This window comes from Manis javanica, chromosome 1 (genome assembly GCF_040802235.1).
Source record: "Manis javanica isolate MJ-LG chromosome 1, MJ_LKY, whole genome shotgun sequence".
NCBI lineage: Eukaryota > Metazoa > Chordata > Mammalia > Pholidota > Manidae > Manis > Manis javanica.
In genome coordinates, this window is record NC_133156.1 from 158983773 (window position 1) to 159010276 (window position 26504).

Sequence of the window (26504 nt, forward strand, 5' to 3'; positions counted from 1 at the left end):
GAAAGGTGGGTACTTTGAAAGACTTCCCAACAGTGAGAGGGCTGCTAAAGGGGTAAGGATTACACACAGATTGCTGCTCAGGAGAAAGGACAGGTGAACAAAATCGACCTGGAACACTCAGCCCAGCAGATTGGGAGCTTTCAGGAGCTTCAGACACTCCATCCCCCTGGTTGGCAATGCAGTGCCAAGGTCTCTCACTGCGATATGCAGTCTGTTGCTCCTTTCTCCTGGCAGGGACCAGGTCACAAATCTTCTGCCCCTGCCATCTCACCAGGCAGCCAGAGGGTAACCCTGTCTACAGCAGCTATAGGGGTGTAATGCAGAGGCTCCTCCCTGCATACTCAGCCCACTAACCCTGGCAGTGGAGGCAGACACTGCAGCTTGGAAGCAGGAAAGAGCTCTTTCCTCCTGGTAGACACCAGCACTGCTTGTCTGCAACCTCTGTAATTGCTCCAGGAGCTGGGCAGCTCCAGAGAATAGAGCATCTGGGCACTAGAGAAAGCTGCCTGCATAAAGTTATTATACCATAGTAATCATTAGAAATATGAAATGGTAAAATAATCTTGTACAAACCAAAATCCCTCAAACACCACAAACACCAAGTGAAACTGAAATCACCAATCTTCTGAATAAATATTTCAAAATAAAAATCATAAACATGTTCACAGAGCTACAGAAAAATATCTAAGTTCTCAGAGAGGACTTTAAGAAAGAGAAAATTTTTGAAAAATACAGTATCTGAAAAGAAACATACAATGGAGGGATTTAAAAGCAGATTAGATGAGATAGTGGAGATGGTAAATGAAATAAAAATTAGAGAACAGGAATACAAAGAAGCTGAGGTACAGAGAGAAAAAAGGATTTCTAGGAATGAAAGAATAATAAGAGAACTGTGTGACCAATCCAAATGGAACAATATTTGCATTACAGGGGTACAAAAAGAAGAGAGAGAAAAAGGGATAGAAAACCTCTTTGAGGAAATTATGGCTGAAAAGTTCCCCAGTCTGGGGAAGTAAATAGTCTCTCAGGCCAAGGAAGTGCAGAGATCTCCCAACACAAGGCACCCAAGGAGGACAACACGAAGATATATAATAATTAAAAGGGCAAAGATCAAGGACAAGGTCAGAGTATTAAAAGCAGTCAGAGAGATAAAAAAGATCACATACAAAGGAAACCCCATCAAGATATCATCAGACTTCTCAGCAGAAACCTTACAGGTCAGAAGGGAGTGGCATGATATATTTAATGCAATGAAACAGAAGGGCCTCCAACCAAGAATACTCTACCCAGTAAGATTATCTTTTAAATTTGAAGCAGAAATTAAACAACTTCCAGATAAGCAAAAGTTGAGGGAATATACCTCCACAAATGGTCTCTATAGTGTATGTTAAAGGAACTGCTATATATGGAAGTGCTCCTAAGGCTAAATAGTTGTAACCAAAGAAAATAAAACCACAGTAAAGGAATTAGACCAATTAAATACTAAGCAAATCCAAAATTAAATAAACGACAGGCAAAGTCAGTCAAAGGATACACAAAGAGTACAGAATATGACACCTAATTTATAAAAAGTGGAGGAGGAAGAAAAAGAAGGGAGGAAAAAATGACATTTAGATTGTGTTTGAAATATCATAATAAGCAAGTTAAGTTAGACTGTTAGATAGTAAAGAAGCAACCCTTGAACCTTTGATAACCATGAATCTAAAGCCTGCAATGGCAGTAAGTACATATGTATCAATAATCACCCTTAAGGTAAATGGACTGAATGCACCAATCAAAAGACATACAGTTACACAATGGTTAAAAAAAAAAAAAACAATCTATATCCTGCCTGTAAGAGACTCATTTCAAACTCAAAGACATACACAGACTAAAAGTGATGGGGTAATGTATATTTGTATTAAAAAAATAGACTTCAAAACAAAGAAAGTAATAAAAGACAAAGGACATTATATAGTAATAAAGTGGTCAGTCCAAAAATAGGATATAATCATTATAAATATCTTTGCACCCAACATAGGAGCACCTAAATATGTGAAACAAATACTAACAGAATTAAAGGGGGAAACAGAATGCAATGCATTCATTTTAGGAGACTCCAATGCACCACTTACTCCAAAGGACAGATCAACCAGACAGAAAATAAATAAGGAGACAGAGGCACTGAACAACACATTAGAATAGATGGATCGAACAGAGATTTGCTGAACACTCCACCCAAAAGCAACAGGATACATATTCTTCTCAAGTGCACATGGAATATTTTCCAGAATAGATCACATACTAGGGCACAAAAAGAGCCTCAGTAAATTCAGAAGGATTGAAATTGTACCAACCAGCTTCTCAAACCACACAGGTATGAAACTAGAAATAAATCACACAAAGAAAACAGAAAAGCTCCCAAACACATGGAGGCTTAACAACATGATCCTAAATAATCAATGGATCAATGACCAAAAAAAACAGAGGCCAAGCAATATATGGAGACAGATGAAAATAGCAACTCAACATCCCAAAATCTGTGGGATGCACCCCCTGTGATTGCTCCAGGAGCTGGGAAGCTCCAGAGAATAGAGCATCTGGGCACTAGAGAGAAGTATACTGTATTACAGGCTTACCACAAGAAAGAAGAGCATTCCCAAATGAACAGTCTAAACTCACAATTAATAAAACTAGAAAAATAAGAACAAATGTGGCCCAAAGTCAGTAGAAGGAGGGACATAATAAAGATCAGAGCAGAAATAAATAAAATTGAGGATAATGAAACAACAGAAAGAATCAATGAAAGCAGGAGCCAATCCTTTGAGAAAATAAACAAAATAGAAAAACCCCTAGCCAGACTTATCAAGAAAAAAAGAGAGTCTACACACACATAAACAGAATCAGAAAGGAGAAAGGAAAAATAACCATGGACACCACATAAATACAAAGGATTAGTAGAGAATACTATGAAAAATTGTATGCTGACAAATTGGGTAACCTAGAAGAGAGGACAACTTTCTAGAAAAATACAACCTTTCAAGACTGACCCAGGGAGAAACAAAATCTGAATAAACCAATTACCAGCAATGAAATTGAAATGATAATAAAAAAGCTATCTAAGAACAAAATTGCTGGGACAGATGAATTCACCACTGAATTTTATCAAACATTTACAGAAGACCTAATGCCCATCCTCCTTAAAGTTTTCCAAAAAGTAGAAGAGGAGGTAATACTTCCAATCTCATTCTATGAGGCCAAAATCACCCTAATACCAAAACCAGGCAAAGACATGACAAAAAAAGAAAATTACAGACCAATATCCCCAATGAACATAGATGCAAAAATACTCAAGAAAATTTTAGCAAACTGAATTCAATAATACATCAAAAAGATCATCCATTATGATCAAGTAGGATTTATTCCAAGGATGCAAGAATGGTACAATATTCAAAAATCCATCAACATCATATACCACATCAACAAAAGGAAGGACAAAAACCACATGATCATCTCCACAGATGCTGAAAAAGCATTCAACAAAATTCAACATCCATTCATGATAAAAACTCTCAACAAAATGGGTATAGAGGGCAAGTACCTCAACATAATAAAGGCCTTATATGACAAACCCACAGCCAACATCATACTTAACAGCAAGAAGCTGAAAGCTTTCCTTTTAAGAGAGGGAACAAGACATGGATGCCCACTCTCCCCTCTTTTATTCATTCAACATAGTACTGGAGGTCCTACCCACAGCAATCAGACAACACAAAGAAATAAAAGGCATCCAGATTAGTAAGGAAGAGGCTAAATTGTCACTGCAGATGATATAATATTGTACATAAAAAACCCTAAAGAATCCACTCCAAAACTACTAGAATAACTGAATTCAGCAAAGTTGTAGAATACAAAATTAATACACACAGATCTGTTGCATTCTTATATACTAATGATGAACTAGCAGAAAGAGAAATCAGGAAAACAATTCCATTCACAATTGCATCAAAAAGAATAAAATACCTAGGAATAAACCTAACCAAGATGTTGAAAGATCTATACCTTGCAAACTAAAGACACTCATGAGAGAAATTAAAGAAGACACCAATAAATGGAAATACATCCCATACTCATGGATAGGAAGATGAATATATTCAAAATGGCCATCCTGTCTAAATCAATCTACAATTTCAATGCAATTCCTATCAAAATACCAACAGCATTCTTCAACCATCTAGAACAAAGAGTTCTAAAATTCCTCTGGAATCACAAAAGACCCTGAACAGCCAAAGCAATCCTGAGAAGGAAGAATAAAGCTGGGGGAATTATGCTCCCCAACTTCAAGCTCTACTATAAAGACACAATAATCAAGACAATTTGGAACCAGCACAAGAACAGACCCATAGATCAATGGAACAGAATATGGAGCCCAGATATAAATCCAAGCATATATGGTCAATTAATGTATGATAAAGGAGCCATAGATATGCAATGGAGAAATGACAGCCTCTTTAACAATTGGTGTTGGAAAAACTGGACAGCTACATGTAAGAGAATGAAACTGGATTATTGTCTAACTCCATACACAAAAGTAAATGTAAATTGGATCAAAGACCTGAATGTAAGTCATGAAACTATTAAACTCTTAGAAGTAAACATAGGCAAAAATTTCTTGAATATAAACATGAGCATCTTTTTCATGGACACATCTACTCTGGCAAGGAAAGCAAAAGCAAAAATGAACAAATGGGACTACATCAAATTAAAAAATTCTGTACTGCAAAGAACACCATCAGCAGAACAAAAAGGCACCCTACAGTATGGGAGAATATACTCATAAATGACATATCCAATAAGGGATGAACATCTAAAATATATAAAGAACTCACATGCCTCAACACTCAAACAGCAAATAACCTGATTGTAAAATAGGTGCAGGATCCTAACAGATACTTCTCCAAAGAAGAAATTTAGATGGCCAAAAGGCATATGAAAAGCTTCTCCACATCACTAATTATCAGAGAAATGCAAATTAAAACCACAATGAGATATGACTTCACACCAGTTAGGACAGCCAACATCCAAAAGACAAGGAACAACAAATGCTGGTGAGGGTGTGCAGAAAAGGGAACCCTCCTACACTGTTGTTGGGAATGTAAGTTAGTTTCAACCATTGTGGAAAACTATATGGACGATCCTCAAAAAACTAAAAATAGAAATGCCATTTGGCCCAGGAATTCCACTCTAGGAATTTACCCAAAGAAAACAAGATCCCAGATTCAAAGAGACATACACACCCCTATGTTTATCACAGCACTATTCACAATAGCAGTGCTGTTGTGGAAGCAACTTAAGTGTCTATTAGTAGATGAATGGATAAAGAAGATGTGGTACATACACACAATAGAATAGTATTCAGCCATAGGAAGTAAACAAATCCTACCATTTCCAACAACATGGATGGAGCTAGAGGGTATTATGCTCAGTGAAATAAGCCAGGCAGAGAAAGAGAAGTACCAAATGATTTCACTCATATGTGGGGTATAAGAACAGAGCAAAACTGAAGGAACAAAACAGCAGTAGACTCTCAGACTCCAAGAGACTAGCCATTACCAAAGGTAAGGATGTGGGAAGGGTGGGAGAATGGGATTAATGGGCATTATGATCAACACACATAATGTAGGAGGGGGCACTGGGAAGACAGTAGACCACAGAGAAGACAAGTATTGATTCTATAACATCTTACCATATGATGTGCAAAATTTTAAAAAATGTAAGAAAGTGCAAAGTGAAACTCTCACAAATGCTCCACAATACCTCCCAAAGAAAGCCACTCTATTAAATATATATATATGTGTGTGTGTGTGTGTGTGTGTGTGTGTAATACTTATTTTCCAATCCTGCTTGACTGTCTAGGTATATCATCATCATCTGTCATCTATCTATATATCTGTTTTTGTATATTTATCATTACCTATCTATCTGTTGTCTACCTATCTACCTGGCATTCACCATCTACCTGTCTCTCTGTGGCAGTCAGGATCCCTCAGGTCTCTGACTGCCTGGAGCAGAAGCAAGTGGACAGCTGCTACACCCTGAGTCCCATTGGCTGTTCTCAGCCAAGGACCTGGTATGACAGACCACTAAGGCAAGCCCATTCTGGAAGGTGCAAGACTCTTGATGGGCTTCATAAATTGTCTTAGAAGTGCAGTGGAAGAGTCCTCCCAGTTTCCCTCCATGCCCCACTGCCTTGCCTGTGTTCACTCTGCAAGGTGGTCCAGGGCTCTCCCCTGTCTCTGAGCTCCCTTCCCATTTTCTCACAGGAATTTCCCCTATAAGTCTTTTGCTCAACTAATGCCCTCTGAGTGTGTGATACACGGGAGACCTGAACAATATCTATTAACCTTTCTGTGGATTGATCATGTTTTACAAAACTGTAGTGATACTGGCCTATTTAAGCAAAGTGAAGCCATATTCCAGGAGAAATCTTCACTACATGTTTGAAAGAAAATTGTAACTTAGGGTTTCAAAGTGAATCCAAAAGAATCTTATTGGTGTATTCAACTCAGTGAGTTTGTTTAATCCAGTTTCACCTTCTGTCTCACCTCAGAACAATCCTCATATGAGTTTTAGAAGATCTGGTGTTGCACCTCTGGAACTGTACTTATACTGCAGGGAGTGAAACCAAGATGATGAGACAGACACTTCCACAAGGCCCACAAGAGGCATGTTTGAAAGACTTAAACTGGACCTGGGAGTGTATTTTACTATCAAACCTCAGGGAATGTGACTGAGACTCAGAGATTTGCATGCTATTGCCACAAACTCTTTAGCTGAACTCTCCAGATTGTAAGCAGCTACCCAGTCTGTCTGAAGGCCAGGGAAAGTCAACTGGGTCAGACCAGTTCCTGGACACCTGTGTGCCCTGCCAGGAAGATGTCATGGCAATTTCAGAAGCTAAAGCAGTGCATATAATTAAGAAGACTACATTTACGGACACAATCCATGTGACTACATGAGAAACAATTCTTATTTTTCAAATTACCAGGGTCTGGATGTCATTACAGTCGTAAAAGATTTTCTCTGGACTCATTCAAATCAGTCTCATGTGTGTGTAGTTTTCACACTTTGGAGGGGAAAATTCAGCCAATGCTAAATCTCAAGCGTGTCCATGGCACCAGTGGAAAACAAGGTGAGATTCACCCGCCTCACTCGGTATAGAGGTGTGAAGTTGTGATACAATAAAAAAGTATATATTGTGTCTTTGTCTCAGGTACCTGGCATGGAGTTTCTGAAAACCTTGTCATTTCCTGAGTGGCTGGGGTAAGAGGAGTCTTTTGTTATTCATTATGATGTCTTTTTAACCACACCTGAGCTCATACTAATGACTCTTGCCTGGGTCCCAGAGAGCTGCAGGAGCTGAGCTGGTTGTCCGAGGAACCAACCACATGATCTGAGGGCTGATAACTTTCATCCCCATCCCCTGACCTCCAGGAAGAAGAAAGGGGCTAAAGATTGAGTTCAATCACCAGTGGCCAGTGACTTAATCAATCCTGCCTATATAATGGAACTTCCAGAAAAAACTACACAAAAGGGCTCAGAAAGATTCCAGGTTGCTGCTGGAAGGGCGGCAGGCCTGAAGAGGGCATGGAAGCTCTGAACCTCCTCCCTCATGCATTACCCTATGCATCTCTTTCATCTGGTTGTTTCTGAGTTGCATCTTTTATGATACACTGTAATAGAAAGTAAGCTGCTTTACTGAGTTCTGTGAGCTATTTAGTAAATTATCAAACCTGAGGAGGGGCTGGTGGGAACTCCCAATTTTATAGCCACTCGGTCAGAGGGATGGATGATACAGACTTGTGATTGGTGTCTGAGGTGGGGGCAGTCAGGTGGGACTAAGCCCTTGGTTAACCTGTGAGGTCTGTGCTAATTTCAAGCAGTTAGTATCAGAATTGAATTAAATTGTAGGGCACCAAGTTGGTGTCTGGAGAAGTAGAGAACTGGTTGCTATGGGAAAAAAACACCCACACATTTTTGGTGTCAGAAGTGGTGTAAAAACTACAGTTCAGCAGTGTCTCAGCAAATGGTCCTGTTACCTTAACAAGATCACCAGGTCTCCTGAGATCATAATGGCAAACCTTTAACAGGTGCCACTATAAAAGTTTGCAAAGTCCTTTCAGCACACAGAATAATGACTAAAGACACCAGCCCTCCAAACCAGGATTAGCAGAGGTGGAATGTTGATTTTAAATATGCTGATTTTTTTTCTATCAGCTTTTTTGAAGAATAACTTATAGCTTTAAATGCTTACAATTGAAAAGCTGAAGGGTCTAAAATCAATGACATAAGGTTCTCCTTGAGGAAACTAGAAGAAGCAGAACAAGTAATTAGGAAAACAGTTGTAAAGACAGTAATAAAGTAGAACAAAAAAATTAATAAGTTACAAAAGATAAGATACCTTATCTGTATCTTAAGGAAGAAATGCTTATTCTCCATAAAACCTTTAAAAAATAGAAGAGGAGTTGAGTTCTGGTCAACAATTTGGTTGGGACTAAATTTGCATCTGAAGTGGGTAGGGAGCCGACTTGTAGGACTAGGCGCACATGAATGGAGAAATATTGTGAGACATTCAGAGACAGTGAGGAGTCATAAAGAAGTATGGATTATGAGCACCAAAAACTGAAAATAAAACTTAAAGAATAGGGGAAATACAACTGAATAGTGGAAGCTAACTGGAATGGAAACAAACAGATCTATAGAGAAGAGGTTTGAGTAACCGAGTAAGTTGCATCCCTGTGGGGCTGCGGAGTGATGCTGTGAGAGTGATTAATGCTATTTACTCACTATTTCTTTTCCTTCTAAGCGCCTGGCAGGATTGCACATCCATCTCCACCAAGTAACGACACCTGGCCAAGTTTTGACTTTGAATGGTTTTGAGCAGAAATGATACACATCATTTATGGGATGCGGCGTTTTTTTGCAGAGGTAACCATTAACCAAATTCCCTTTCATTTAAGAAAATTCTAATATTGTAGAGAGTCACTGTGAAGAATAAACACACACTGACTCCACACTATATATAATAGGCCTCTGAGCCTCGTTCCATGTCTGGTTTGGGTGCTCTTAGTTTGCAAGCTGCCTTTTTTGGTTTATGCACAATAAACTTTTACTAAATACTACTTCCGTGATTCACTCACTGATTTTACTATTCTGCTTTTTCTGAGCTTTTGACACCTCTGAAATCCCTGAAGCCAGCATGCTTCTAGTTACAGGCTTTGTGAGATCCATTGTAAAGCACATCCAATCCTGAACTCTTGAGGGGTCTTCTATGGGCTGAGCTGTGTTCCCCTCAAATTCATGTGCTCAAGTCTTAACCTCCAGGACTCAGCCTGCAACGGGTTTTGGAGATACGGTCTGTAAAGAGGTAATCAGGATTAGACATGGCCATCATAGTGGCGCCCTAATCCAGTGCAGCTGGTGTCCTTGTAAGAAAAAAAAAGAAACACAAGGGCTATACACAGAGGACACAGTAAGGAGACAGAGGACTGCAAACCAGAAAGAGGAGTCTCACCAGAAACCAATCGGCCAGCACCCTGATCTTGGACTTCCAGCTTCCAGAACCATGAGAAAGTACATCTCTGTTGTTCAAGCCCCCTAGTCTGGGGATTCTGTTATGGCAACCCTGGTGGATATCACAGGATCTATGTATTCCTGACGGCCTCATATATCTTTTTTTATTATTCCTCATTATTTGAACTTGCCATAAATTCAGTTCCTTAAAACAAGAAGCCTAAATAATTTCTGACTCTACAACCATGTAAAGAGCTTTGCAAGTTAGTCACAACATAGTCAAATAAAATGATCTTGACTGTATGTCAGATGCTGGAAAGGTACACAAAATATCATAAAGAACTGTGTTCATCAACATTACACAGGAAATTAAATGATGAGTCCATTTAATTTTCTGTTTTGTCTGAAGGGGCATTTACGCATCACCCTCTGTCATAAAGCAGTTCCTTGACAACCACTTGCTCTGACTGGTAAAAGAAATCAGCTAAGAAAACCAGAGATTAACTAGCAGGCACCATAAAATGATAGCACAGACAGAAGGCAGGAAGCTTTAACCTCACTCCTAAAGAACAGAAAAAGATCCACTGCCCAGAACAAGAGATTAAATGTGGAATTTACTTAACTCCCCAAGAGCTGATATCCCTGAACATTAGCTGCTTACAACCTCAGAGATCAGAGATCAGAAAAATGACTGAACAGAAAATTTAGTAAAGAGGAGAGAAATGTGAACAAGCAAGATTTTATTGACTCAGAGCATAGCAAAGATATTCCTTTAAGCAACTCCTTTTCAATTAAAAATGTCTGAAAATCCTTCAGAGCTTGGAGAATGGTAGGGTGGACCACTGCCCTATTTCAGAGCTACAGTCACCCCCTCTTCCCAATGGCTCCCAGGTAGGCATCTCCATTCTGTCTTTCCCCCATGCTCTTGACTCCTGTTTCTAAAACTATTGAAAAATTCTTTTCAGTGTCTTATAGGTGTCTCAAGCTCAACAGTTCAAAACGAACCTAATAGTAACCAAGCACCCCCTCCAACACGTCTTCCTCACCCATGATTCTGTCCAAGGACCTGTCCCAGCCTAGTACCCCTGAGTCTCTACAATCTTTCCCTTCACTCTCTGACTTGGAGCAAATGCCATAGGACATTTTTATCAGTACACCTCTATGACAGAAGAAGGAATTTAAAGGCTATTTAACCTTTTTAAACCATAAAAGCAAACATCAGTTGTGACCAGTGGATTTAAATTCACTGAAGACCAGTTTGATAATTGCTTCTTCTGAGAAGGTCACCCTGGTGTACTGGAAAACACAGTTTCTGACAGAAAACAGCTGCTCTTCACAGTTTTTTTAATGAATGAATGAGGGGAAATTGAACACATGAACAATTCAGACTCAGAGGAACTCTGGCTCAATCAAACAGGACTGAACTTTTATCTCTAAAAAATAAAGGAGCTGTGTTTCATGATCTCTATTTTCTCCCTTGCTGTTATTCTAATGTTCAATGATGACCAAAGCTGGTCCTGGGTGGCTAAGAGTGAAGTGTAGGTAACCACAGTCCGGAGCCACAGTCGACGGCTCCATCTCTGACCCACGACCTGGGCTGCCCAGCAGGCTCTGCTAGATGCTGTCCATTTTACATAATCATTAAGGAAGCCATTGGGGAACTATCTGTCAACCAGCTCACGGGGCTTTGCACATGATAGTAAGCATTTATTCTTTTAGTCCATACAGCAGCCTGACACACCCTTGAGAATGTACCTACACATGCTGTTGGGGGGTGGGATCTATTGAAAACCACTGGCCTAGAAACTGTGTTTGGAGTTTTAGACGTTTCTCCCAAGTCCGTGATTTCTATTTATGGGTTATGTAATCTTTTTCCAAAGCCATTTCCATAGCTGCTCAACCCTACCTCCTGTCAAAGGAAGAGAACTTGATACCCAGTGGGGTTTTGATCTTTCTTTCTGTACTTGTGAACTGGGATGAGTTTTAACCACCTGTAAGCCCCTCACAGCATAGGCGTTAAAATCCAAAGTGCACAATTCAAACTTCAATCAATTTGTTTCTTCAGCCAGAAGAAAATGAACCAAACAAGTATTTATTAATCAAATTTGAGGAATTTCAGTGAAATAAAGGCTGAAGTGTCCCTCTCTGATCCTGCATGGCTTAAGCATGGCTCTGAATAATGAACACACACCTAAAACACAGACATCTCAGGCTGCTGCTTAATAGGAGTCGCCAGCTTAGACCCCAGACATGTCCAGTTGGGAGAGTTCAGGAGTCAGATTTGCCTCCTCCACGTTGGTGAACCTCCAAGCCCTCCAACATCCTTGTTTGCTGGGGTGGACCATGGGCTGCCCATGCCCCTCCCTTCTCCCAGCTCCTCCCACCTCCCCAGCCTGGTCCAAGAATCATCCCAAGTTATCTGTGCATGTTGTATCACGTACACACTCACACCCCGCAGGCCCCACAGCTAGGGCCCTACCTCATTGCCAATGACAAGTGTAGGCTGAGATGACACTCATCAGACAAACCTCCAAGTGTTTTGATGAGAGAGCATGTCTGAGGGAAAATACCTGGTCCTGGGCTGGTGGGGCACCAGAGACCTGCCCTCCATCCAAGCTACGTCAGAAGCAGCCCTGGGGAAATGCTCGTGGCTTAGATGCACTTGCTGAAACCCTGCAGGGGGGAAGGTCCATCCCCAAGAATGTGAAGCCACCAATGAAGGCTGTGTGGCCCTGTGGATCTGAGTTCCTTATCCCCATTTGCATGCTGACAGACACCAAACAGAGGGCTTCTCCTGGGTGGAATCTTCTCTCAAATATGAGAAGCGTGAAGGTATATTTACTCATCACCTATGTGCCAGGCATCCACGTGTCTTACTTCATATGCTCCTCAAAACCACCCTCTGAGGTCAGATTAATTGTTCCCATTTTGCACATGGGGAAACTGAGTCACAAAAGGATTGAGCCACCTGCTCAAGATCACACAATTTGTAAACTTCATGCCTCCCCCGACCCAGATGCTGATCTCCTTACATTCTGGGCCAGAGGAAACAGTCTACTTACAAAGGCATCTGCAGCTTCTCACCTCCTATCCTAGGAGCCTGAGTAAAAGGAAAGGGAACAGGAGGTACAAAGAAGACAAGAGAAAGATGTCTGCCACTCCCCCTGAGGGGTCTGTTCAGGTTTGTGCATGGCCCTCCTCTCAGAACAGCTGGGACTGCAAAGTCCAGACATATGAACAATACGATGTGGTATTGCTTAGGATTCAAGAAGAGCTCTTGTCTGAGAGGTGCTCAGGTAGGTGGACTTCTACTGATAACACTGATCATGACATCAGTTCCCGTGTGTGTGCGTTTTCTCCCACACCACCAAACCATTAACTCAATTCTGATGCCATCTACCGGCAGACGGTATCAGATCCCACAGGTTTTAAGGGCTGAGATCCACAAGACATCCCCCACCCAACTCCACACTTCAAGATGCCAGACCTGTGCTTCTGACCACCTGGCTGCAGATTGCAGGTCCCAGTGACCCTCTCTATACATTCAATTAATTTGCCAGAGTAGCTCACAAAACTCAGAAATATTTCACTTAGTAGATTATTGGTTTGTTATAAAAGATATAACTCAGGAACAGCCAGATAGAAGAGGTGCATAGGGCCAGGGGTGGGGAAAGGGGAAAGAGCTCCCAGGCTCTCTCCAAGCTAACAGTCTCCCCAAATCTGCACGTGGTTATCACCCTAGAAGCTCTGCAAACACAGTCCTTTTGGGGTTTTGTGGAAGCTTCATTACGTAAGCATGGTTGATCCAATCACTGCCATTGGAGATGCTATCTCCAGTCCCTCTGCTGTCCTCAGAAATCAAGGGGTGAGACTGGAAGTTCCAACTCTATTCCTGGTTGGTTCCCCAGGTGCTTTCCAAATGTTGCCTTATTAACATAACAAAAGACACCTTTATTGCTCTCATCACTCAGGAAATTCCAAGGGTATTATGAACTCTGTGCCCTGAGTGGCATGAAGACAAAAGTACACATTCATCAATAATCCTAATATCACAAACACCAAACCCTCTGTACTCACTCTGTGCCAGGTGCCATTTTAAATACTTAGTGTATCAACTCACTTTACAACTCTCATGCAACCTGATTTCCATTTTACAGAAAGGAAACTGAGGCCTGGAGCGGTTAAGTACCTCACCTAAAGGCACACAATTTGCAAGTAATAGAGCCAGGACTTGAACTAAGGCATATGACCTCACTGCCCAGGCTCTCGGTCATACTGGCTGCCTCTCGAATGGGATGTTCTTGGAGCTAGCACCGCTTTGAGGCAAGAAAATATAAACCAGAGAGAATCATGGACGAACACACCCTGAGTGAACTTTAAAAAGTTCTTTCCCAGATCCAGTGCAGCCAATCCCATCGTCGTAGCTTGGTTTGAGCACGCCATCCCGTCCTCTCAGCCAGTGGGATCCGTGACTATCTCTCCACTAGTGAGTGATTCCTGATGGGCCGCAGGCACAGAGCTCACCTCCATGTGTCCGTGCTCCGGCGGGGCCAGTGTGGGCAGGAAGGGCCCTGGGGCTCTCTTCCACCATACCCACCCCGGTTCTCCAGCCTCCAGCATGTAGGCTCAGGGAGCAGTTCTGAAGTTTAGTGGTGGCCCTTTGTCAGAAGGAGGACACCCCAGTTGACTCACATCTTCCCTGACAATTCCAGACACAACAGAGTGTCATTCATGGGACTTGGAGCAGGAGGGCTGTGGTCACTGGGATGTGGCTGGGGCTGCAGGTCACCCGGGCAAGGACAGCCTCTCCTAGTCCCATCACGCCCTCCTTTGTTCATTTATTCCCTCTTCAGGCAGCAATCCATTTCAGCGTTACAGCCATTTATTTACTTAACACCCCCTGCAATGCTCAAGGTTGCATGATGAGTCCTAGGATGGCGGCAGCGGGGCTAGGAGAGAAGTCACCAGGGTCAACAGGCAGCCAGTTAGCAGAGTTAGGCTGATAAAGGGGTGGAACACTGAGATGAGAAGAGGACACAGGAATTCTAGCATAAAGGATCAGGAAATTTAGGATCTCATGCCAGCAACAAAAATGCATAATAAGCAGAGGCAAACTGCATGCAAGATACAGGTCTCTGCTGAGAAACTGCTGCTATTGACTGCTGGCTGGGAAAAGCGGCGAGAGGACAACTTTTCACTATATCTTTTGGATGTTGAGCCACATAGAATAAACTGTATTCAATAAATGATTTCTCTGACAGTCTGTATATTTATAACAAAAACAGCAATGAAGAAATGTAAACACATGGAGATCGGGTCACTCACCTGTGAGGCTCAAAAGACAAGAAGAGCCAATGTAGAGATGTGAGCCCAGACATCTGTGTCCAGGGGCCTCTGCTCTCAACCCTACATACTGTCCCCTCACAAAAAGGGGACAGTAATCTCCATAGCATTAGGCTGTTCTGAAGGAAAATACACGAGCAGCCATCAAGGAGACTGCTCCACATTCTGTGTGCAGACCCTGTAGGCTGCCTCCCACCCTCCCATGCCTGCATTCACTCTAGTCCTAGAGAATGGGCTACAGCAGCAGGAAGATGCCAGGTGAAGCTGTCACTAGGGGGAGGAGAAAAAGCCGGAGAGGGGGAGAGACAGGGTCCAGATGGAGCAGCAATTAGGAGCAGAAATGCTCTGGGACCAGGCCACCTGGGTTCCGCTCTCAGTCCTGGCCCCCAGACCTCCTGGACCTCTCGGATGAGCTGGAGAAGCAGGTGGTGGAGAGAGATGGGAAGTGACAGAAACCTTGGTGGTATCTCCTGGTTGCTGATTCAACACATAGACCCAAGAAAACCAGGGAGGGTTATTGATATAAGAACAATGTGCCTATGATAAATGACATGATGCCATATTTAAAACTTACTGCCAATTAAGAGCAAGCCAGCCACCACCGTGCTGTGCCCATGAGTTGGTATGACACAAAATAATAATAACAGCCAGTGGAAAAAACTGCAAAAGCCCGCATGCATTGAGTACCCGCTACAGGCTTAGCACTCACTGTCCAAAAAGCCTAATGTGAATTTTCCACCGACCTTATAACTAAGTAATACCATCTTCCCAATTGTACAGAAATGAGGCTCAGAGACTATCAGGATCTTTCCCAGAGCCATGCACTGGATTTGGCTGGGTGAGCCAATTTTGTTTTGGAAAAGGCACTGGCTTTCCCACTAACTGGACATGAGCTCCACCTCTTCGTTGGTAGCACAACGGGTTCTCTCCTGTCCCTCCAGCTTCATGAGTTGAAAACTCAAAAGGTAAGAATACAGGGAAAGAGATTAGAGTGAGACAGACTGTGTACCCATGTCCCATCTGTCACTGGCCAGGCAGTGTGCCCTCATTCAGTGTATTTTAACTTCCTTTATTTTCTTCTTCATGAAATGTGGTTATTTATTTATGCCTCACAGTAAAATCTGGGAATTTAACAAGATAACAAATGTAAAAGGGACCCCATACAGGGCCTGGATATAGTAGCTGCACCTCTTTTCCTGCTGTGATTTTGGCCATTAGACCCAACTGGGGATATTGGTTATCATTTTAAAGCTATGTGGGTTTTGTCTCTGAACCCTTTGCCTACCCTTAAGGGCATGTTCCAGACTACAGTCATATGCTAAAGTCATATTCCAAAGTCATAGTCTAATGATATATTCCAATGCTAAAATATTCACCAAGAGGGAGAAATAAGTGGGACAGGTGACCTGGAAAATCAGATTAATTGACATTTCAACAGCTCTGCTGTAGTGAGCACGCAGTCCTTCAGCGTATGAAGACCTGTGCAGTTGTCACACGTAGCCCGCAAATCACAGGTGGCCTTCTCGGTAACTCAGACTTTCTGTCCGGAGACCATGTTTGTGACTGCTGCCCTCAGGAAGGCTCCTTCCTCAATGAAAGGGCCAGGTCAAGGCCCTTCGCTCAAAATACAACTGGACGGCATTAAATACCAGTTACTTTCAAACGCTTTCTAAATCCGGCCCTGCAGCTTCTCTGGTTTCACGGAGGGACCCGGCAGCACCCCAACCCACTTAATACCCACTGTGTAGTGGCTGACAGCACAGTGCCCTGGAGCGGTGTGCGGCCGAGCCCCGGGGGGCCAACGCGACTGTGGCTGCACTGCGGGGTTTAGAGCAGCGCCCTCCGCAGGTACTCTAGTCGGTCCCAAGTTGTCATTTTATTTCAAAATGATCGCTTTTAAAAAATGTCCAAGTGGAAACAATTAAACTCTGGGAAAGTTAAACAAACGTTGTTACCAAAGAAACCCCAACCAGAAACCAAGCTGTGATTAGCTCTAGATGTAAAATCCAGAGAAAATGCAGGGTGCAGTCAGAGTCTCAAGTTCAGGGGCAGCCCCGGGGAAGCAGCCAAGCCAGCTGTTTTCAGTGGTGATCAGGGAAGGCTCTTTATCGGCAAGAACTTACATAGATTGGATCATGGGGTTCCCGGTGAAGAAATGGTGTGTTCTGTGAAAATTAGCCAGGGTGGTATTAGAAAATAATTTCCAAACTTCCCTAAAGGTTGAATAGTTTCTTCCTAATTGGCTACCAAGGGGTGGCCTTCATGTCGTCACAGGTAAGCGCTCTCGGTGCCACTGCCGGCAGTGGGGGTTAGGTAAGGGAAAAACCACGGGGAACTCAGAAGTGGAGTAAGATTCACCTTGGGACGTGAACTACGAAATGGTAGTTCAGAGGGGCTGCCTTAGGGGAGGGAACCGGTTCCCAGCCACGGACACTTACTCCTTTGTAACACAACAGAACTATGGAAGTATGAAAAGGAAGAATGCTCAGGGAAGGGGGGGTGGGGGTCCTGGAGACTAATCCCAGCCTTAGGACAGCTATGCAGTCCTTGTTTCAGATACAGCATGATTTTGAATAAAGATACAGTGGCTTCTCTCCACCTAAAGGCAATAAAGGAGTAGTTCTCCAGTGCCAGCAGTCATCTGAGGCTCCTGTTAAAAATAGATCCCAGGTTCCATCCCCACAGAGTCTGGGTCAGTAGGTCTGGGATGGAGTTTGGACACCTGGTTATGCACCCATCCCACCAGGGTGACACTGAGGCACGTGGCTTGCGGGCCACACTCTGAGAAACTGAATACCTTGAATCCCATTGCAGTCTGGAGTCCAGGCTCCCCTGGCAACTTTCTGACAACTCAGCGTTTTGTGCAGCTTGCCCAGAAGTTAAGTACCAGAATGTGCATATTTAATGAGCTTAGTTCCTTGATTAACAGAGATTCTCATTATGAAAAAATAAATAGATTGCTGACTTCATGTACGGGTCTCCATCACTTGGTAAATCCTGCCCAGATATCTTGGATTACTTTTCAAGAGCCTTTTCCCCATGTACTATCTATGTTTACATAAAGTTCTCACAATAAAATACTGTATGACAGATGAATTAAATAATTAATTGTAAAAGGGGAAAAATTTAAAAACAACATGATGTTTGCATGTTCTTTGGCTAGGTACAATCTCTGAAAGCAAAATATGAAAACGAGAGGCAATAAAACAGTATGTTAGTAGGTTTGACTTCACACAAACTTAAAACTTTTATAGGATAAAAGACATTATGCTCTAAAAAGTTTTAAGTGACAAAATGGGAGAAAATATTTGGCTTTTTTAGGATAGTTTAATGTTTTCCTACAAATTAATTTTTAAAAATGCAAGTGGTCCCAACGAAAAACGGACGAGACACAATACTTGCATAAAATAATTAAGACATACTTATAAAAAAACTCATTGTTGATATGAAACTTAAATTTAACTAGGTGTCTTGTATATTTTAAAATCTGGCAACCTTAAAAGAATATGAGTACCCAATTTCTAGCATACAAAACACTAATGACCAATCATTGTTGAAAAGATGCTTAATATGATCATGCAAATTAAAACAAACATCAGTATAGATTGGAAAACACTAAGAAAGCAATGTCCCTTACTGACAGTGATAAAAGAAACTATGCACATAATACACTGTCTGTGGAAAAGTAAACCCATTTCCTGGAAAATCTTGGCAGCTGCAGTGTTAAGAACTAAAATTAAGGTCCAATATTATGTGTCACCTTGACACTTGGTAAAATTGGGAGCATCTTGGATGGCCCAACTGCAAGTTCCCCTCTGCAGTCTGACCCCCCTATGGAGGAGGTTCCCCAGCCAAATAACCCTCCTCACAAAGGGGCCAGGCACAGTACCTGCTTATCCCCAAATAATATGTGTCTGTCCCTTGCCAGCCTGTGGAATTATTCAAAACAAGCCAATCACATCATCCTGTGGAACCAGGAACACCTCAACCTTGTAATGCTACAAAGCTTTCCTCCCACCGCCCCACCTGTCCATTCGCTTCTGAGGGAAATACCATGTGGCCCTGCTTGGTGCACGGTGTCCTCCTCCCGGCTGGGAGTGTCTATGGCCAACAGATTGTTACAGGTCTCATCTGTTTACTATTGGGAGTGACTCCATGACCCCAGGCTGGGGATCCCTCAACAACTAGATGAAGAGTAGTGATAGAAATAGCAGCATCTTTCAGATTTTTAAATGTACCTACTTTTCAACCCAGAAATTTCACTTCCAAGAGTATATGCTATCAAAATACCCACAGTACAAAAAGAGATGCCTGCAGAAACAGGAATACTCATTGCAACATTGAATTTCCAAGTGAAAAATTGGCAACAATGTGAATTTCACCATTGGGAGATGGTGAAAAAAATTATTATAAAAGTAATCTGTGAAATACTAGGCAACAGTACAAAAGACATAGAAAGAATTCCAAGATGTGTTATGTCTACGCAAAACATACAATATAATCCCAACTTGATTTATGTAAAATAATACATGTATATGTATCTATAGATGTGTGCAAACAATAAAGGCGAGGAGGGAGAATGCCAGTCTGATCAAGTGCTTGCTTCTTACATAGAGGGTGATGGGTGGGGTGAGTTTTGTAATTTTATGCTTCATAATTTTGTACTGTTTCAGCCTTTCACACTGAAAAGGCATTCTTGTGTTGCTTATGTGGTATGATATAAATTTAAAAATAAGAAGAGTGTATCAAAATATAAAGGTTTCATAGACTAACATGTGGTGAAGGTTTGCAGTAATGTGACAAAACTGAGCAATGGGACTGACACCCTCTCCAGACAGCTTCTGGGCCCTAATGCTGTGTGTTTACCCAGCCTCGAAGTCCTTCTCGGCTTCTCTCCAGGACTCTAAGCAAAAACGTTTCCTTCACCTTTTCTGTATGAGTCATGCCATCAAGATTGATACACAAGCTAACACATTTTTGCAAACCTTTTTTCATCTCCCTCCCTACTCTTATCTTTTATTTAGCTTCATCACTTAATGCAGCCTGTTCTTTTAAAAAAACATGTAACAGGAATGAGGGTGAGGTACAGTGAATGAGAGAAAGTAAGACAGAAATACTGCTTGTCTTAGAGTGAAAACAGAACCTTTAGTGATGGTATCTCCTTGCTATGTGAAAACCTGACTTAATTAAAGAAATGGGATGCAGTCTCCCATTTTTCTCTCTTTGAAGAAGCTAGCTGGCCAGTGAATGATAAGCAGCATTAGCGAGCAATTATGTACACAACACAGATCCTTGGGGAAGTCACCAGAACTTGGGCCACACTGCACAGCCTGCCTGTGCCTGGCCTGCTGTGGCCCCACCCCTGAGCCCTGAGGACAGGTGCCTGCCTCCAGCCCCAGCCCCACCCCTCTCCTCCCCGGGGACATGTCCCTAACATCTCACCACACTAATGCCGTCGTTGAGGAGGGCCTCCCCAAAGATCATCATGTAGAGCGGCTCGTTCACATGCGCCTCCTCAAACACAGCCAGCACAGCCGTGGGGTCCACAGCCGAGATCAGGCTGCCGAACAGCAGGTTCTGAAGGAGGTTGATGTCACTGAGGCCAAAGGCTTGGATCTGGCAGATGAGGTAGAGGGAGAGGCCAATGCCAAAGGCATTGATCAGGGCCCCCAGGCCTGCCCACCACAGGATGGAGCCGATGTTCTCAAAGAAGGGCCGGGTGGGCATGAAGTAGCCACCCTCCAGGACGATGGGTGGAAGGAGGTACAGGAAGTAGATGCTCGAATCCATGACTGGAGGCGACCTGTGGTTGGTGCCGAAGATGATGGCGCCCACCAGAAGGCCCACTGTGATGAGGATGCAGCTTTCTGGCATGCAGCCCGGCAGCCTGCGGTACAGATGGAAGCCTGCGGATGGCCCAGAGCCTCAGTTAGACGTTTGCAAACAAAACAGTCTGCTCACTAAGACACCAGGACATGAGTGCATAGGAGGTCTTTTAAAGCCAGCATGTGGGATGGTCGGCAAACTTCCTGGCCTCTGTGATCCTTGCACCTCATCCGTAGCAGCAACCCCAACAGTTGGGGCAGCTTTAAACAGCATTAAACCAAATGTGCCAGGCCCAGTGCAGGTGACAGAATGAGTCCCTGCCAGCTGCCACCACCCTCTTCCTCCTCCCCACCTTGCAGGATCTGAGAGTGGACATGGGAGGGATGGGAACAGAAGGGCAGCACTGTGTGCACTCATGCAAAACCCACCTGATGCAGAGCCCATCACAGTCACCTAACCCTCAGCCGGTTCCAAACCCACCTCGTGTTCCTCTCTCCCGCACACACAAACCAAAGCTAAACTCCTTCATCTTGATTCCCACCTTCAACCCGGCCAGCCAACCACGGAGGGCAGAAACCAAGACACAGCCCCATAAGCCTGTCTCCCTCACCTCTTCCCCCATCAGGCGGTCATCTCCCACTTTCATCAGTTCTGTCTTGCATTCGCTGACCAGAAAGAGCATCTCCTCCTCTCCAGCTCCACAGCATGGTTCTCATTTAGGGCTGCCTCGAGGCTCCCCCGGACCACTGCACGGTCCTCCTGATCTCTCGCTCTCAACCCCTGATCCACTCCACAGCCCGCTGCCGGGTGACTGCTCTGCACCACGTGTGTCTGGTGGTCTCCGTCCCCACCTAAGACCCTGAGGGCACGCAAAGCATCTCACGGCTCTTAAACTGAGGATACTGTTAAGCATGCCCATGCCAAGACCAGCCCACTGGTCAGCACTATGAGGTGGAGGGTAGAACATTTTCACTACATGTTTAGAACAGCTGTTAAGAAAATTTAAAAACAAGACATTAACTAATAAGACATCAAAACAATACTATGTACAAGTATTTAATTAAGTGCATATTGAATATATCAGCAAATATGGTAAGAGACCAGAGCACAGCTGGCACCCTGGGGCTCTGCCCAAGTCAGTACCCCACACACCCTGCCCTAGCTTTCTGTGTCATATGTTAGAGCCCACCATGCAACTTTTCATCCTGTAGCCCTCCTTTTTTGTCTTCATACACTGTTATTGCTGCCAGGATTGTCATTTTCCTCAACCTATTTAGTTCCTGCTCAATCTTTGAGTTAAGCTTTCCCAACCACTTCCCAAGAAAACAATGTCTTCCTCTGATTTATTATAAGATTTTATCAGTATCTGTCTCACAACAATGAGCCCTTTCAGTCATTTTTGTGCATGATTTATCTCCCCTGCTAATCTCTACACTCTTCAAATTCAAGGGGAATGACACATCTTATATCCCCCAAAGTGCTTGTCCATAACAGCTGGTCTATGTGCTGAAAGAATCTGTAAGTGTATTAACAAATGAGTGGGCAGGTTAGATGCTCACCAGAGAAGGTCTTGCATGGGAAGCAGCAGTTGAACAGGTTGTCAGAGAATGACAGGACTGCACAGTTGGACAGCAGAATGGAAGACATTGCAGTTGGGGACAAAGGAGTAGAGGGACAGGAATGGCCCAGCCAGATGGTTTGATGTTCACTTAAGAGAAACACCTGGCCAGAGCAAATTTTGAGTTGTAAGAGTCCCAAGAGAAGAGCTGGAAGGTGATTTTGAGCCAAATAATGGAAGGCCTTGAATTCAAGGCTAAGGAGTGTCAGCTTTCTCTCATAGACCATGGGGAGCCCTTGAATGTCTCCCTAGAAAGTTTTAGGTTCAGCCACCCACAGAGCACATGGGTTTCCCTGATGACAGCTTTGAACTTCTCCATTCACTTTCAGCATTCAGATTATTGCAATGGAGAACAACTGGCATCCAGGCCACTGTCCAAACCACATGCCTACCCTACGGGCTTCAGAACAGCTCACGGCCCCCTTCAAGAGCCCTGTTCTCCCCATTTCGTAATGACAACTTCCTCCTCCTCCTCCCCCTGTGCCTCACCTTCCCTTTCCCCCTCTTCACCCTCCTTCTTTTTCTCTCCAGTTGCTGTTTATTTTAACCACACTGAACTTTTTAATATGTAAATGGGGTGGGAGAGCCCAGAGTGTGATTTTTCTCAGGCCCCCATCTGTCCTGTGGAGTCCTGCTTCCAGGAACTGAGTTTCCCGAAATGGGACCAACGTGCACCTGCCTGAAGCCAAGTGGCACCCACATAGTGGGAGCAGGAAGAGGCCTTGTGCCCCTAAGTAGGGCCTTATAAAGAGAAGCACAGGTGCATCTCACTTTTCACCACTCTCCTCCCCCTTTATAACGGACAGTAGAGCCCGTCACTGTGAGAGTGTACAGTCCCAGTGCCAGAAACGTAAAAGGCCGCAAACAGCAAAGCCCTGCCCGGAAGCCAGAGATGCCCCACTACTCCACCTCACACAGAGATTCAAGATCATCCTTCTGCCATGTTCCAAGAGGTAGAATTGAAGTAAAAGATAAACAAACCCTGAGGTGATTTTGTATTATCTTTGTTCTCGGAAATCATTCTTGTACAAGATGCATCATTGGGTGTTTCAGAAAGGACTGGGGAGAGTTGTGATATTTTCTAGTCAGAGCACCTACCAGGCAGTGCTAGATTCCCCTGTCTTCCCCATTAAAACAAGCCCCTCGAGGTCAGGGACCAGGGCCATGCCCACACATTACATGGGCACTCAGTAAACATGTCTTAACAGAACAACTGGCTAAAAGAATGAGTGATGATGACCATTAATTATATTTTATTCAAGTTTTATAATACAGAATATAAAATACCTATATGGATTCATTGTGTTGAAGCTTTGGTCACTTTTTTTTTTTTGCCCCAGGTGAATGAAGCAATATAGTTAAAACTACAAGCCCACTACTCAGCACAGTATACATTCAGTAAACGTGACCTTTTTTCTAGTATAATGTGAAAGTAATCTGAGTTCTTAAAGACTAGCAAATATGAAACTGTACTTGAATTAGCATGATCCAACTGATAGCCTACTTAGGTTATTTTCTTTTACTCAAGTATGCTGACTCACACCAACATGGAAATCAAAGCATTGAAACCAGCAGCTCTGCGGACACTGGTGTCCTTACAGTACCCTAAACTTCTAGACATCCTGAGTCTGGCTGGGCACCTGCAATACCTCTAAAGAGCAATTAAGGTTTTATGCTGATATAAAACCAAGACAAAATATAACCTTTCTGCACTAAGATGTTTACTGATAAAGAATGTAAGCCTCTGTGCTATTAGAAAATCTTTACTTGCACCAGAAAGAGGTCTTAGATATAGTTTCACAGAGGAACAAACTGAAACTTAGAAAGATAAAGTGACTAGCTGGTCAGTAGCAGATCTAACTTCCTGATTCCCACACTAACTTCACCCATTACTGTGAAGCAGAAAGGATGGGTGAGGAAAGAGTCGCTAGTATTGCTTGCAAAAGAAATTCAAGATTCTTATATCACTTTAAATGTTCTCAGTGTCCATGTGGTTGCATGAAAGGTATTAGACCCCTACCACTGAACTGAGAATACCATCCCTTTTGAAAGCCATCTGTTGTACTTGAATACTTTTTAGAAAGAATGGGAGACCCATTTTATGTTTGACAAATAACACAGGAGTTCCTCAAACTCACCATTCCCATTCAACCATCACACTTTACTAGTTCAAGTGAATAGCAGTTTTGAAGGGGCACCTAATGAATACACAAGCACCCCCAACATCCTCTAGGAGGGAGTTAGATGAATAGACAGAGCCACAGTCCTGATGCCTAGGACTTAACAGTCATATCTTAAGGCTCAACCCATACTCCACACCCAGACTAAAGGAAAACTATAAATAAGCATCAAAATGTTTCATAGATTATATCTGAATAAGGCCATTTGTCTACTTAAATAACAAAGGTCATAACTGAAGCAAAGAAGATGTTATGCTTAATAATTGAGGAAATTGTATCCATTTTCCACTTTGGAATCACTTTTCCCCTTTGAATAAGCTGGTTCTGAGAGGACTGGGGTGGAGGTAGGGATTAAATGGTCACCAAGCATAAACCATCAGTTTGGTTTTTGGCTCAAAGAACCCGGATTAGAATTTAATCCACACACTTAAATTCACTTTAACTCACCAGAGTTAGTGGGAAACCAGAGGTGTCCCACTAACTCCATTTGGCTAAGAGGTAAGCCAATACCTTAATGACAGACTCTACTCCATATGCCCCTATAACCCGTCTCAGAGTGATAGCAGAGTGGTTTGCTTGCTCCTTGCTTTCTGTCAATTTGCAAGGAGCACAAGTCACTTTTAAAGAAGAATAAACAATGGGAATCATTGATGAAACCCACAGTTATATGGCTGAGAATTAAGGAAAAATATTTTACAGGAGAATCATTATGTGGTTCCTGTAATTTCCAGTGGGCATCATTCCGAGGTCAACATGCCTTAGTTTCTATTTTACATGTCACGTGGTTGTCACCCTGAAATGAGAAGAAATTAGAACCCAGGAACCAGAAATATGCTCTTAAATTTCAAAGCAGAACCCTGAAACATCAAATGGCTTTACAAAAAGCAGGTATGACTTCCCCTTGACACAAGAGAAGAGAATTGTTGATGTAATAGCAGTAACAGTTAAAATCCACTTACCAAAATCTACAAGGCATTTGCACATATATTATCTCATGTGGGAAACAACTCCCACAAACAGATACCTGAGGACTTACCTATTTTTGCAAGAGATGCTAGAAGTATCCACAGGGTGACCTCATAAGGAATTTGCACATAGTCATAATCCAGGGCAAAAACAGGTATTTTCTCATCTGGCTCTGAGCTGGAAGCTGCAAACCGAACATTAGGTTCATGCTGGGCAGTGGAATTTGTGGATTCATTCATATCAGAAGATGCTTCAGAACACTTGAGGGCCATTAACAATAGGAACCAATTCCAAGGACTGAAGGGCGCAAACGTCTGAAAACACATGCTGTGGGCTTCTCCTGCCCCGCACGGGATTGCGCGCCACACATCGGAAGGGAAGAGGGTTTCAGTTGCGCAGCCGCATCCACCTGGGTCAGAGGTAGTATGGGTACAGTCCGTGGGTCACTCACTCCAAGAATGACGGTCCGTGTCTCTGAGTTCTGAGTGGAGACGTTTTCAAATTGCCTTTAAAGGATTTGTGTTCCGGCAGCTCACCTTCTTGGTTCAAATGCAGTCAGTCATTCAGCAGACCTGTGCAAGCGACTACCTGTGTGACCTTCATCCGATCATGATTTTAAAAGCAATTTATGAAAAGCAAAAGAATATCTCTTCACTCAAAGCTCTTTTCTCCCTTCACTGCACACTGGTTTCATGTTGTGAGTGGAAATTTAACAGGACACACGGTACTTTTAAATTTTCATTCCGAATACTGCTGGAGTCCTTTAAACCGGGAAAGGGGTCCTTCCCTCTCTACCTGATGCCAGTCAGGAGTTACCTGTCCTGCATCCGCGCCCTCTCTCCTCCCCCTGCTCTCTCCCTTGCTTTGAATGGCCAAGGTTGCAGGTAGCTCTGGAACTACACTTAATTATTTGCTCTGATTTGACTTTTATCATGAAAAGCTTTCCCTGAGTGTTCTCCGGAGGTTACACTGCTGACACCTAGTGGGAAGCCACAGTAAGACACCTTGGAATGTTTAGT

General features: G+C 43.0%; 1 protein-coding gene across 4 annotated transcripts in view; it reads right to left on the reverse strand.

Annotated features, from left to right (window-relative positions):
- The window catches only part of SLC9A4 (solute carrier family 9 member A4), a 68958-nt gene extending 42656 nt beyond the window's left edge, over nt 1–26302 (reverse strand). For all 4 annotated transcript variants that reach the window (XM_037019909.2, XM_037019908.2, XM_037019911.2 and 1 more), the window contains exons 1-2: nt 25556–26302; nt 20338–20801 (exon numbers count right to left, since the gene is read on the reverse strand). In XM_037019909.2, coding sequence (XP_036875804.2) covers nt 20338–20801; nt 25556–25811 — 720 coding nt within the window. In that variant the 5' untranslated portion in view covers nt 25812–26302. The remainder of the gene's footprint in view (nt 1–20337; nt 20802–25555) is intronic.
- Between the last annotated feature and the right edge of the window lie 202 nt (nt 26303–26504).